The sequence below is a fragment of the Erpetoichthys calabaricus genome, chromosome 2, assembly GCF_900747795.2.
Source record: "Erpetoichthys calabaricus chromosome 2, fErpCal1.3, whole genome shotgun sequence".
Taxonomy (NCBI): Eukaryota; Metazoa; Chordata; class Cladistia; order Polypteriformes; family Polypteridae; genus Erpetoichthys; species Erpetoichthys calabaricus.
In genome coordinates, this window is record NC_041395.2 from 284798764 (window position 1) to 284814553 (window position 15790).

The window sequence follows — 15790 nt, forward strand, 5'->3', positions numbered from 1 at the left end:
GGGGTGAATTAACTTTTTCACTGTGCTGTAAATGTTCTCACGCTCTGACTGATCTACTAAACTGTAAATTAATGCCATGTTTTGGCTTCAATTTAAAAGGCAGTGTGTCAACTTTAGGTCTCTTCAATCCTCATCAGTCCTACTTGAAGACATGCCTTTAGCCAGTGTTAATCAACTGGCCATATACTATCAGTTTAAAGTTAACAACAGGCTCTTTGCTAGCAGCTGATTTCTCAGAAAATGCCATAGTAAAGAATACAGACTGATTGTAATAAAAAACAAATCACCCCTTCAGCTTTTGTTCAGTTGTCCGAGGTCAGCACAGACAGTGCCAATAAAGGATTCTGGCCAAAACATCTGGATTGTGGTTTGCATTGTTATTTTCAATATCTTTGCAAATATGCACATTTTGGATCATTCTGAAGTTAGGAATGCTGCATTTGTAATCGTAAACTATTATGAAATTATCCTTTCAATACAGATTTACCAGTCAAGCCCCTTACATGCATAAAACTTTTACATGAAGGAACAGACTTTTCTTTTAAAGGCTGATAACCAATGAATACTCATCTGGAAGTACAGTGCATTATATGTAACAGTGCATAGGAATAAGGAACATATTGGTGTTTTGGACCTCACAATCAGAGGAGAATGCTTGTCTGTCTGATGTCTCATGTTTTACATACCAGAACAGAATGGAAAAGGAAAAAAATGGGGAGAGACTGTGGCTAGACTCACCATACCTGTTAACCCTTTGTATAGCTTCAGCTCCGTCAAACAGAATGTTATTGGCTGTCATAAAAAGGCGTAGTGTGACTGCACTGGAAGGCACTCACTCAGTAAATGTGACCAGGCCAGCGATTTTACAGTCGTTTAAACTGACATGGTCCAGTGATGAGATCAGCAACTGCAGCTGTCAAATCTGACATACTCCACTACTAGAAATCATGTATTGTGACATTGGCTTTACTTATTGTTGCCTTACAGTCAATATTTGAGTTTGGCTCAATAGCATTCTAAAGAAACCACAGTTTACATATGTGGTATGTGATTGATATGTAAGTGTGAAACTGTTGCATAAATGAATAGATTCTTTTTCTGGGCTAACCAAAATTCTGGCATTACTTCGTTCACGTGATCAGCAAATTATGGCTCGAAAGAGTAATAGAGTAAAATTAATTTTTAATTCTGTCACTCAAAAAATATGTTCTATATGCGGCATTGATTTCAAAATGTCATTATAAGTTTAAGTACTAAACAAAATGGTTATCATTGTTCTGAGAATATTTAAAAATCTTCAGAATTAAAAAGTAGACCTAAATCATTCTTGATGTTAGATCTTTTAGCCTTCCAAAAAGTGGATTTTGCTAAAACTGTAGGGAAGGCGCAGAAGGAGGAGAATAACTACATGAAACAAGCTGGTGAGTTGGAGCTCAAATGGATATTATTGAGACATACATTTTGCTGGGAAAACTTTGTTAGCTCTGTCATCATTTTCTGCATGATGTGCTACTCCAGAATCATCCTATGTGTGGCTACATGGACATTGCACTTCTACTTGTACGTGCCATTCCACTATCAATAAGTTATTCCCATCCAAAGCTTAAACAGTATAGCAGTGTAATTCAGGTTTAAACTAATTATGGCTTGATTTTTTCATTTTATAGTCAGTCAATTTCCAACTTTCTTAGTCCTGAACAGGGTGACGGGAGCACAGGGGCCTGTCCCAGCCAGCACAAGGCACAAGGCAGGAACAAACCCTGGACAGAGCGTTAGTGAATTGCCGGGCAAATACACACACACACACCCACACATTAAACACTCACAGGGACGAATTTAGTGTCACAGTTCACCTAACCTTCATGTCTTTGGACAGTGGGAGGAAACCGGAGCACCCAGAATAAACCCATGCAAACTCTACACAGGGTGGAGCCAGGATGAAAATAAGTACCATCTAATTTAAAATGTATGCATTTTTCTTCTCCATTGAAACTGAATACATTAATTGCTTCATGTGTCTGAAGTCGGAGAGTATCAATGCACATGTGTAAAAGGAAAAAAATGGCGTGCTAAATAAATGTCTGAATCAGAAATGTCATTACTGTCTCTTTTTTTACCTTTTTTATCAGCTGGACTCAACAGCCAACAGTAAGGGTGTAGTTCTAATGCTAGGCTCTTGTGGGACTCCACCAAAAGGACCAATCGAGTTGCTGAGTGACCTTGTTGATGATGATGTCAGGGAAGACCATCTGTCAGAGCGCTGGGACATCTCTGCCCTGGAAGATATTACTCGTTATGCCAAAGGAGGAGTGGAGAAAGAGTTTGGAAGCTCTGAGGGGGCACTAGTTTATCATGAGGCCCCTCAGCATCAAGGAACCCCAGCACTAAATGTGACACATGATAGCTCTAGTGGTCAAGACACCACAGCTTGCTTAGAATCCATGAGAGAGGAGGAGGATGAACATGGTAGCAGGATGAAACTGGAGAAGCAGGCAAAACTGCCAAAGGTACTAACCAACTCATGGAAGTGTTTGAAAGCTGAGCAGACTCTCACGTCCAAAAGTGACAATCTAATGAGTACAAACATTGAGGTCAATGTGGCTTGCATGAAGAGGCCAAGAAAAAGAAGTAAAGAGACCTGCTCGTCTTTATACAACCAGAAATCCTTAGATGCAGTTTTGGAGCTCACCAACGAAGAGCACAATTACTCGATGCAGGCTTATGCAGAGTCAAGTCACAGTGAGGATTCAGACAGCGAACGCACCGTCAGTGAAGTGGAAGAAGAAGAAGAAGAAGAAGAGGACATGAAATTGGCAGACCAGGAAATAAATGAATCCAGTTCATTTGATGAGTCGGGTGAGTATCTGATAGAGACTGATTTTGTGATATGTTTTTAGAAATTATATGTGTCAGTGAGATATGGATTTTCAAGTCCACCCTATGTATTTTTTAGTACTTTACTGGTTTTAGTGGTGGAGGTATCAGCTGACATACTGTATGATGTCAGTTTCTATCTCCTGTATGGGATTTCTGACTGCTTTACTAGTATGTGGATTGTCACTTTCTATAAAGGATGTGACTTCTGTCTTAGTTGGATGTTGCCTATCCTTTAAATTTTATTTTATATATCAGCCTCTTTAAATAGGCACTATTGTAACACATCTGGCAAAATAAACAAGAATGCAATAAAAGGAAGGCAGAAAAAGGGATAAAATTGTCAGTTTCCAAATTCATCAGAGAAATGTTTTCACTTTATGTTGGATAAGACTGTTCAAATTAATGGGAGTCTAACAAAGTAAGCACAAAAGAGAGTTCCAAGAGCAGGCACAGTCAACCCAAAGGAGTGCTTTAAGGCTTTGGAATAGCTGCTGAACACACTTACCTGGGCTAAAAAGCCTCAACAGATACACCGGGGGTTTAATTTCAGAGCTTTCAATGTGAGCAGCAGGATCTATAACAGCATCTTTTGTTTTTCTACTTGAAGGCTACAAAAACTGTACTTTATGGGCTTTGTGCCATTTTTAAGAGAAATCATTTGTCTTTTTTTATTTCTCTTACTTTTAGAAATAAGGAATTGGTCCTTGTATTAAAAACTGAAAAGAAATGGTTATATACTGTACAAAAGAATAATAAGATTTTTCATCCCTTCCATGTAAATTTGTGGCCTTTTAATTTTTTAGTAGTTGGTTAAATCTATAAAATTAGAATGACTGCAACTTAAATCTGCTTTAAAACCTTTTTTTTTAACAGCTAGAGGGCTCTGCCCCCTGCTCACTTTGCTCGCCAACCCCCGGGCAGGCACTACCCACTAGCCACTTCACAGATCTGCCGCTCGTGTATGGGGAAACGGATGTACAATTTAAACAGATTGTTATTTTCATGGGAATTTTTATATGCATAATAGAACTAACTATTTTACATTACAGCAAGTAATCAACCATAGTAAAAAATAGTAAAATGTTATAAATTGAAAGAAAATTATGTTTCATGTTGCGTTAGAGGTAATGTATTTGTTGCGTTATACATTTTCATTCTGTTTGGCTTTGAAATTAATGCGCAAATACTTTTTAAACTTATACTTTTACTGTAAAACTTCAGTAAAACCAATTTTTTAAATTAACTTTTGTCAATATAGCATTGAATTTTGAATCTGTGTTTGGAATTACATCGTGACAACGCAACGTATAACTGCCTGTGAATGAATATCGTTTCTTTCTCTCTAATAAATAAAGCGACTTTTTCGATTGTTTGTCCCTGTGATTTGTTAATTGTCATAGCAAAAGCTATTCTAACGGGAAACTGTAAATGTTTTAATACAAATGGCATATCAAGATCTCCTTTGGTGTCTAATGTTATCCGCAGAAGATGTACTACATTACCTTTCTTGTCTCCTGTTAAAATTTTACATGTCAGAATTGTTCGACCAATTTTGAATACAGTACAACTAATCTTGTCCAATTGCATAGCCCATCACTCAGACATAATTATGCAATAACATTACAATACATCCTTTTTTCAACAGTAATTTGGTCAGTGAAAGACCGGACAGTGTTAACGGTTGTAGATATTCTACGGGATATTGTAAGTTGATATTTTCATCTTCCGCAACATCACCACCAACTTTTTCAGCATAGTCTATTGATACGCATTTAACCAATTTGCCATGTAACCAATTAACAATTTTCATGTTAATTCGTTTGACTTCATCGTTTCTCGGTGCTAGGATTGCCCATGTACTCATTTCTTCTGTTGATAATGCTTTGGGATGAAATTCTTCAATATGATTTGGACATAATAAGTCTTCTTTTCTTAAAGTGTAAAGTGAGGAAAACGTAAAAATCCATAAGGGCTGAGAGCGAAGGAACTGCTGTCTGACAAAAAAGCATTCACACAAATGTGAGGTGAGAGGACTGTGGGCATGGGCCGTTATCCTAAACTGATTGAGAGGAGGGCGGAACTTGAAAAAATTTCTTGGCAATAGTCTCGTCTCAAGATTTTCTTTTATAACAGATATCCTGCTTGTAGGTCTTAAAAGTAAGGCAAAACAGATGCAGATGTACAAAAAAAAGTAGATTTTATTTCACAAGATGACAGTTAAAAACTTGGAGCTGTTGGTGCAAAAATATTTACAGTACAAATTATCATTCAAATAAAAATAAATGCAAAAAACAAAACAAACCTTTGGTGAGAACAGCGATGGAAAACAAGGGAAAAAAAGTCTTGTCCAAATGTAATACAATCCAGTGGGGTTCAGCAGCCTTTAAAAATAACAACAAAAAACTTGGCTCTAAGACAGCCATTTCAGCAAATAAAGTTTCTCCTAGACCTAGAACATAATTCAAGAGTTTGTTCTCTCCTCCCAAACACTGGTGCACGCATTTCTCGCTCTGAATCTCCACTAGTGATTGACAGAACGATCCTGTGTTCTGCCAGCACTGGCAAAGGGAGCTACCACTTTCGCTGTGCAAAGGAATTCAACACACCAAAACCTTAAACTTAATCAAACATAACTCTTTACACAAATAACAAGACTAATCACAACTTAACATATTTTATATAAAAAGAAATCGCTTGCAAAAACAAGGTTCTTTACCACAAATCAATAAAACATCAGAATCAATCAACATGAACCATTGGAATTCCCCCTGTGGCTGTCTTACTATGCACCCAGTTTTCTGCAGTTGCGCGGCTCTTCTCAGCGCTGCATTTAAATTGCCTGCCGGCATCCACTCACCCCTGAAATGGAAGGTGGACAGATGGAAACTCAAGAACAAACCCATCGGTACGACTAAATCCTTTTACAACTTTACAGTCTTTCAAATATTTAGCAATGGATAATGGGAACTCACGCAGCGTAATACTTTTCCAAATTTAGATAAATAAAAATCAACTCGCAATGTTGGGCTGAATGGCCTAATCCGCTTAAATTTTTTGTCATAAACTTGTGTTTTTAAGAAAAAAAAGTGGAAATGGGGGAAAAATGCACAAATACAGAATTTATTTAAAGTTCTAGGACATCAACAAAACATACTAAATGCATAACCTCCAAAAATTATTCAGGTGTTTTGTTTTGAACATGCGCTTGTGTCTCCTTGAAGTCTCAATGTTGTGAATCAAGTTCATCAGGCGACAGTGAAGTCAGGGACACAATAATTTATAATTACAACCGTTATGGTTTGGGAAAATGAGTGCTTGGCATTTATACAGCACTTATGTCCGACATTAAAAGTATACGAAGTATAGGGAAACGATTGTAATTGTCCATAAGATTGGATATAGAGATTTTTATGAATATCGATGTTTTAGACCTCCCTGAGTCCGAAGATACCATTTTTGGAATTACGTCTGTGTGTGTGTGTGTGTGTGTGGGTGCGTGTGTGCGTGCGTGCGTGCGTGTGTGTGTGTGTAAACACGATAACGTCAGTACCAAATTTTGCATACAAGTATTAGGTACATTTCTATCAACATTTGGGCTAGTTCCGTTAACCGGAGTCCGATTTATTCAACTTTACTTTTATAATAATTATTCAATATATTATTAATTTGATTTGTTGTTGGTGGTTCTTTAATGCACATGATATAAAAATGTAATTTTCTTGCGGTTTACTCCTCAAATATCCATCCCCATATCTGAGTATAAGAGAAAGTTTAGAGGAGACCACTCCCAATTTTTTCCGATAGCATTTGGAACCGTGTGGAACCAAATTAACTAACTGTGGGTCTTATTTTACTTTGGCTGTTTTTATTGAAGGGTGTCTCTAACCTGTGAAATTTCTCAGCTCGTTACATTCATGCTCCAAATGCCATACTGACTCGAATGGAAAAAAACAGTAAAAGGTACTGTGATTATCATCACCCGTTTTTTAAAATAAATATCCAATATTGTAAGAAACAAACGTTGTTTTGGCTGACCTTGTTTAGTATGACTTTGTACTGAAAATATTAAAGAAGTACAAAACAGTGCTTAGAAAAATAAATAAAACTAAAATAAGCGCATACAGAAAACTGGCAAAAAATAAATATCTTCACTGTATTTTTCTTCATATATTCCATATGGGTAATTCTGGAAATATCTGTATGTTATAATTTACATCATCAGTAATCAAATAATCCAGCATAATTGCTTGTAATAACTGGTGTTAGGTCATCAGGTTGCTCCTGTTTTCCAGAAAAGCAGAATTAATGCTTTTCAGAACTGGTAAAATCTTGATAATTTTTGTGAATTATTCTTTCCAATAATCACATCTTCTGATCCTGTAAATGTAATCTTCTGGTCTTAATTGTTCTATTCGGCCTTCACTACATTTGAACTCTTACCAAATCATTATAGTATACCATGTTTTGATTATATAAACCTGCATGATGGATTCCCATGTTTTTATTCAAAATATACTTTAAGGCTACTCATTTTTTTGTCAATTTAAGAATCTGTGTTATTGTCCAGTTTCCTTATTTTCTTGCAGGAAGCAGGTATACAGAATAGTTTACAAGGTATCTTTAATCAATAGTATGTAGCCATTATAAAATAATACGATTAAATGCCATGATGTTCTTATTCATAATTATGTATAATTCAAATAAATAATAAAATATGAGGCAACCCAAAGAAGTTTTCGGAAATGTGTAGTGTGATTTGTATAAGCAATTGCCAGTGACAGAGAGGATTGGGCAGTCAGAGAACTGGTTTAGAGGCTGCAGAAATACAGGCCATTACAAATAAGGTTTATACAGCGGTTACAGCACTACATGATTAATTAAAATTAGCCTGTCATCATAAAACAAAAAAGTTACCCATGTAATCGGCAATCGAAATGTCATACACTTAGCACATGCATTTCATATTTGTAGATGATCTTTGGAGCAAGTGACATATTTACACTGTGTTTTTAAAACAAGTCACTCAATAGGATTATGTTTGCATAAATTTAATATTCAATATAATTATAATGTTTGCTCATAAATTCATTCTTCTGTCTGAATGTTTATACCTCACTCAACCTATTTCCAATGATCAGCATGCATATGAAGGCAAATGTACTGTAAACATGTGAAACTGTTTATATAAATAATAGAACAATCGACAGGTATATAAACAAAGGGTTATAACTGTTCATTAAGAGAGCACATTTTTTCAAGCCCTTCTCATTTATCATCGGGACTGGCTTGATGTGACACTGGCGTAGATTTTATCCCATCTTTGTCATCCCAACAGTTTCTTCAAATGTTTGTCTACAAATCTACTTTCAGTTTATTTAATTTTAGACTATAGCTAGGAAAGAGAAGGAACAAACAATTTCTAGTTCAGTCTGATCCAAGCCGTCCTTTATGCGTAGACCAGGGATGTCCAACTCTAGTCCTGGAGGGCCGCAGTGGCTGCAGGTGTTCATTCTAACCCTTTTCCTAATCCGCGAGCAGTTTTCACTGCTAATTTATTCCTTTTCCCTTCATTTTAATAGCCCTGTTTTTAAGGTTTCAGTCCTCTGAATTGATTTGTTTCTTCATTAAATGGCAGCCAAACAGAAATGAGACTTGAAAAGAGGCAACAGATGACCAGCTAAATTGGCTGGGGTTTGATGTTCCAGTTTCACTCCAATCAGTTTTTTAATGAGAAGCCAATTCTTGCTGTTAATTAAAGCCATTATTGAATGTCATGACTTGTTGCTGCTCTCATTCTGCCACAGCAGACTGTTGATTTTCTGTTTTTTCTAAGACCACCGTCAAGATGTTTTGTTGATCTGAAAAGACCAAATGTGACAGACACCTTCACTTTTCTTTATTTTCAGGTTAGCTGGTTAACTTGTTTTGTCTCATTATTGTTTGGCTGCTCATTAAGGAAAAAGAAACAACTAAGGGGTCAGAGTCATGTCAATTAAACTTAAGACAAAACAATTTAATCAGCAGCAAAAATGGCTCACAAATTAAGATGGTTAGAATAAAAACCTGCAGCCTTTGCCGCCCACGAGGACTGGAGTTGGACACCCCGTCATAGATGATACAGTTTGCCAGTGAACATCCAGGCCTGTACTTGTGCCTTTTTGAGCAGGTTGATCTTGCGAGCACTGCAAGATTTCAATTCATTACGGCGTAATGTGTTACCAGTGGTGTTCTTGGTGACTGTGGTCCCAACTGCCTTCAGATCATTAACATGCTCCTCCCGTGTAGCTTTGGGCTGATCCCTCACCTTTCACATGATCATCCTCACCATATGAGGCAAGATCTTGCATGGATCTCTAGACCGTGGGCGATTGATGGTCATTTTATATTTCTTCCATTTCCGAATAATCGCACCAACAGTTGTCACCTTCTCACAAAACATTTTGCTAATGTTCTTGTAGCCCATTCCAGCCTTGCGCAGGTCTACAATCTTGTCCCTGTCGTCCTTTGACAGCTCTTTGGTCTTGTCCATGGTGGTGGAGAGGTTGGAATGGAAGAAATTGATTCTGTGGACAGGTGTGCTTTATACACATAACTAGTTGAGATCAGGAGTATCTGTGATTGATTGATTGAGTGGCACACAGCCTGTCTGTGGGAGCCAGAATTCTAGCTGGGTTGTAAGGGATCAAATACTTGTTTCTCTCAATGACATGCAAATCAATTTATAACTTTTATGTAATGTGTTTTTTCTGGATTTTTGGTTGATATTCTGTCTCTCTTCCTTAAAATGAAACTACCATACAAATAGAGACTACTCATTTCTTTGTAAGTGAGCAAACTTACAAATTCAGCACAAATTATTTCCCCCACTCTATCAGTAAGTTGATGTCCTTATTGTTTTTATTTTTTTTTAAAACTTACACAGTTAAATTGTGTCTTTCAAATAGGCTAGCTAACCAGGAAGGCAACATCCTTTTTGTTGTTGCCAGGAATACATTTGAGGGTTGCCTAAAACATTTTGTTGGCAGTCGATACCAAGAAGAGATGCTGCAAGGATAGGCCGAAAACAAAGGCACATGATGAAAGGGTGATCAATAAGGAAGCAAAGCCAAATGTTAGCTTCTTGTGTACTTGCAACAACTTTTCTAAGAGACCTGGAATAAGTACACAGAGAAGTTACTGAATGAGGACAATGAATAGGATAATGATGTTATTTGCGAGAAAAATAGATGGTAAAAGGCTGTAAGGTTTCAAAAGATGATGTCATAAAACTGCTGATAAAGATAAGGATAGGTAAAGCACTGGCTCTAGAGTGGTCTCAGGAATGTTGCATGCAGAGATGAATGGTTTTCAGACCTGTGCAATGTAGTTGTTTGTGAAAGAAAGAATCCCAATGATTGGAAAAGAAGCATGCTTATTGCTTCCCATACAAAAAGATAAGGGTGATCTATTGGAGTGTGAATCATATTAAACAACCAAACATTTAGAGCAATTAAATGAAGGTGATTGAGGGAGTGCAAGATAAGAATCAAGGATCAGATGAAAGGTAACTAGATGACCTTTGGTTTCATGCCAAGGAAGGGAACACCACGGGATTGTTATTGTCATGCAAATGCAGGAAAAGTATCTGTCAAAGGGAAAGGCACTCCATTATACATTTGTAGGATGTAATAACAGGTGGTGAAATGGGCTTACAGACTGTTGTGTGGATGATTAGTATCTGCAGTGATGTCCATTTACGAGGAAGCATGAATGGTGGTCAATATAAGATGGGGATAGTGAGTGCTATTGGTGCTACACCAGAGATCTGTTCTGAATCTCTTCTGTTTCATGATCGCGATGAAGTGGCAACCAGAGAAGCGTGTGGACATCTGATGAACTTACATTGATGACTAAAACTGAAAATGGATTTGAAGAGATGCTGAAATGGACAGCTAGTTTGGATGTAATAGGCTTCAGTTTTAATACAGGAAAGACTGAGGTGAGGGTTGAAGACAAAGGGTTAGGAGGCACAGAAGAAGAGATGTATGTGGTAAAGGTGTTAGGAGAAACTCAATCCAACGCATGGTTTGTGGGAAATGGGTACATAAAAGATGTAATAATGTGACAATTAGTCTACAGGTGGCAGGTACAACCATTGTTCACAGAAAGTCTGTGCAAAGGGTGCAGAAGGTTGATGTAGTAAGTATAATTTTAGATATTAGCAGCAGGGTTAGTTATTTTGGAGAAAGTAGGGATGTTCTGTTACTTGGGTGTCATGTTGAGAGTAGATGATGGTTGGGCACAGTGAAGAGGTTGCTGTGAATCAGAATTCAGACCAGCACAAGGAGATACTTTTACGTGCTTTTCTTGATGAAGCAAAGTTGTTGAAGATTATTTGGGGAAAAAATGAGGAATCCATGAAATTCATCTGGCTATCCTGTAAGTTAAAGAAATTCTGCAATAAATCAGAGGCAAAAAAGGGTTTCTGGGTAGCTCTTGTGCCCATTCAATGTCTGTTCAATCGGTCAGTCTTTAGTTTACCTTATTAACTGCATGCACTATCAGAAGGAAATTTCCTGAGCAAACATTAATTACTGCCAGTATGGTTATGACAAACAAAAGGACTGAACTTATGGTCAAAAAACCTCCTAAGGTCACAGACAAAAGGATACCTAAATGCAATATGTAATCTAAAACTCAGCAACTGTATAAATTCCTAAAGTGATTTTTGCACTAGCTGTTAATTGAATCCAAAATCTTCTACCGTAGGAGTAGGGCACCATCATCTTATGCTCTGACTAGAGGAAGACATAGCGTGATGAAACGTATTGTCTCCAGATAACAATGATGTACCATTGCCATCTGGATTATGGCCACAGCCATAAAAATAACTGGAATGTCGAGGCCCATGAAAACAAAATGGTAAAGTGAAAACAACTAAAAATAATATATGATACATTAATTACAACACTGTTTCAGACAAACACATTTATCAGTTCAATACATAGAAGTTAAGAAATAAATGAAGAGAAAGGCACCATGTAGATTAATTCATACCTGATAGTCAAATCTTAATAGCAAGTACTATAAATTAGAGTTTTAAAAATATACAATACTAGTGAAACACATGGAACTACAGTCCTAAAATAAAATGCAAATAACATGTATGCACTGTGTCCTGGGAGATTAACAGAGGCTCCCATTGATGCCAAAGATAAGAAGTTGTTGATACTTTTTATGTTTTCCTCATAGTTACTACTTTCTCTTCCACTAGAAGTTTTAATGCATTTTATTACCTCAGGTAGTTCATAATAAAGCAAGCTGAAATTTTCCATTTTGGCAACAATTCTTCTGTCTTCTCCCTTTAAAATACAGCTGCATAGTGATCACATTGTTCGTCTGACTTTCCTAAGGAATGCTCTTTAAACAATCATTGATCTAAGGATGCAAATGCAATGTTTACACATGGTGGGATCTTTTGAGTCTTTGTCGGCATACATCTCTGTCTTGTTCTTATTCTTGCATTCTGTATCCTTCACTTTGTCTTGTATATGTATATATGAGTCAATGTCCATATTCAGGATTACATCTTGCTTGTTTATATGCTTCAGTGTGTTATTGTCTTATTGTTTCTCTTTCTTTGTCACTTGTGTCTTCTGCGATTTGCTTGATGGTTTGCAGATGTGGCTTTTCTTCTTGTTCCTGCCATTATTTTGGTTAGCACCCCACAAACTATAACCACTTGACCCCAGGTCACTTTGCCATTCTTGATGTGTTTTTATTGATGTTCGATGATCAATAAATACAGAAGGCAAAGTAAGGATCCTTATGAATTAGGAAGGGGGATGTGTGGCACAACAAAAAAACTAGACTAGATATAAACAACTACAAACTCTGCCTGCTTACACATATAAAAGCTTACACTTGATTATGAAGTATTTTATTTGATGATCCGTTGACATACAGTACATTTTTTTTTTTTTGTATTCTGTATTCCGCACTTAACACTTAGCAGGTTTTGCTACTTTTCATATTCTTTGTCACGTAATTGACTTCTGTGATTTGCATGTTGCTCAGCAGTTAGCACTGCTCTTCTTTTTCTTTCTGCCATGTTACTTGGAGGTGCAAACACTTTGCTGTAATAAACATATGACCACAGGTCACTTTGCCAAGGTTGTTGCTGCTTTAGATATTTAAAATTTCCAGAACATATCTGGTTGTAAGCTTTCAATTAAGACCAAGATTAAGGTTCTAGCCCCATTAGTATGTAACTGCATGGCAGATGGACAGATCTTAGCATTTTTTATATATACAATTTAAAACAACATCAAAGAGAAGGTATCAGATGTAACTGAGAGAAAGTCAGAGGCCAGAAAGCTTTTATTACAGGCTCACCTGTAAGTTGACAATATGGTCTGTAATTGTGATGTCACCACAAATTTACTGTGGCCTTGCCAGGCTGTCACAGATTAGACATGTATGTTAGGGTGCTGTGAAAATGTACTTGCCAATGCTCAATAGAGCATCACTCACTCTGAATAGTCTGTCACCTGTTCTGCTGTGGCCTAAGCAACATTGTACGTTTTGACAGAGACCATTTCTCTTTTCTGGTTGTAATGGATACATTTGCATGTTGCCTTCTGAGTTACTTTACCAGACAGGGTCTAGCACACCCTGGCAGACCCAGCATTTACAAACTGCTCCACTATATGGCTGTGTCTTCTACCAGTTCTGTCTCTTTTTAAATTTGTGTGTGGAACTTTATCCTGCCATATTTTTTTGGTGTTATCCTTGCCCTTCATAAACGTTTTGTTAAATCTAATCTTTGTGTTTGTGAGCTGTTCTTAAAATTAAAAAAAAAAAGCCAGGAGTTGGCTAATTCACATCAGTAGACAAAATAGAGAAAACGTCGCCTTTTCTATGAGTCTAAATGGTTTTAGATTTCTAAAATGTGATATTTCCTGCTGAGTAAGTAAAGCTGTTAAAATGCAAATGTCATTGCAATTCTATACTGGGTGACTTGTATTCTGCTGTGTTTCCATTTGATTTTAAATTGTCAGCGGCATTTGTGACTCAGTTTAAAAAGGTTTAGAAATGCATCCAAAAGTTAGTTGTGTGAACCTACCGGAGTGCTGCCAGCAGATTATATAGCCCCAATGCGTCTAAGCAAAAACATTTTTCCGAAAGTCCTGTCTAGCCTCAGCAACTTTTGTGTCTGCAGTTTGGAAAGTGAAACATTTTTTTCTGCACTCTGTTAGATGGAAGCATTCCATCCACTGTAAAGCATTTTGGAACACTTTGCCACGGTCATATTTTTGGTGGAACTAGGAGGGTGGCCAGTATTTTATTTGTTTTCTGTGGGAGGGAGTTTAAGCAACTTTCTGTTCAGCTGCAGATCTGGATCAATGATAAAGACCCTGTGTTCAGCTTTTCGTTAAAAATAAAATTCAGATTAGAGACAAATGATCTACTAAAGCGTAACTCCATTACCTTACAAAATGTAAAAATGTGTTTTAAGAAAAGACAAATGAAAAAAGAAACTCCCAGTATATAACATAAAATACAAATCCTATAATGCAGTGTGTTTCTGACTACAGAAACGGCAGAAAAAGGCAAGATAGTTAAACAGTCCCTTTATTTACTGCAATAACCCTTTCTCTCTGGAGCAGTGACTGATCCATTTGCCTGCTATATTAAAATACACAGACCCTCTCCTTCTCAGCTCTCTCTGTCCTTTCCTCTTTTTCTCTCTCAAACTTCACCTCTTCCTCCTGCCAAATGGCCCTTTGCACAGTCTATTCTTCCAACTGCAGACTCAGTTCTCCTCTTGCCATGAATGTTAAGAATGCATTTGTGATCATTTTTTTTCTTTCCCCTCTGTTTTCCTGAGTGTTATTGATTTTCCTTTTCAAAATATTTTATTGTGTCAATATTGTTAGAAGCACAATTAGGTCTTTTCCTTATTTGTTTTTTGAAGTTTCTTTATGTGTTACTATTGTCATTTTTTCTCATTTACTTATCTCCATGACATCATCACGGTATCAACAAAACAAGTAACCTGTTGGGTTTTTTTATGGATGTTTTTATATTGTCCAGGGTTGTTCACTATTTTGTCCCATTCATTGATTCAGTTATATATCTGTTCAACACATAAACGGGAGATTGAAAATATTTCTCAGCCATCACTACAAACTAAATGTGATAAACATAAAAATTAATTTTTTGATTGGAGTATTCCTTTAAGGAGGAGACCCACAAAGGATGAGATTTATTATTGAGAATTAAAAAAGAAAAATTCTGGTTTTGAGTTTGTTTTGCTTTTGACTAGTGGTTCTGATTAGTAATTTGGTTTTGGGAAACATTACATGCTTCCAATCAAGGCCATGCCTCTGGCCTTGCTGGGATACTCGGAATACCTAGAATGCACCGAGTCCTGCATATCCACAACTGCCATAACAGTTTGTTTTTATTTTGCTGACATTGTAGCTCTCTCTCAACCCTGGAGGCTGTGAGACTTTGCCTGACTCTCAAGAATATGCAGGGGCAAAGGCTAATTTTCACAATATAATTACATACATACATACATACATACATACCTAAATCTATACAAGAATAAATGACAAAAACAAAACATTTGATCCAACAAAACCTATCCATTCTTGTTTATGTAGTCTCTGCCCAAAACAAGAAGTATTAATACTGTCACACGTACAGGGTACTGTGTACTGCTCGCCAGAGCACCGAAGAGCAAACAGCAGCTGTGCAGGATGTTTGAGGTATTCTGCAGTACTTTGTGATCTTGACCTGAGCAGATACAGTACCAGGATGTGATGCACTTGGTCAGGACGAATTCCACTGTGCAGCTGCAGAGGTTAGTAGTAGAGAAATATGAGGTGCCCTCAGACATTGGAAGCAGTAAAAATATTGTTAAGCC

At 36.9% G+C, this 15790-nt stretch overlaps 1 protein-coding gene across 5 annotated transcripts in view; it reads left to right on the plus strand.

Moving 5' to 3' along the window:
* LOC114647134 (CREB3 regulatory factor-like) overlaps positions 1–15790 on the plus strand; it is a 75062-nt gene that overhangs the window by 31779 nt on the left and 27493 nt on the right. For all 5 annotated transcript variants that reach the window (XM_028795675.2, XM_028795676.2, XM_028795677.2 and 2 more), the window contains exon 4: positions 2130–2856. In XM_028795675.2, the coding sequence (XP_028651508.1) occupies positions 2130–2856 (727 nt within the window). The remainder of the gene's footprint in view (positions 1–2129; positions 2857–15790) is intronic.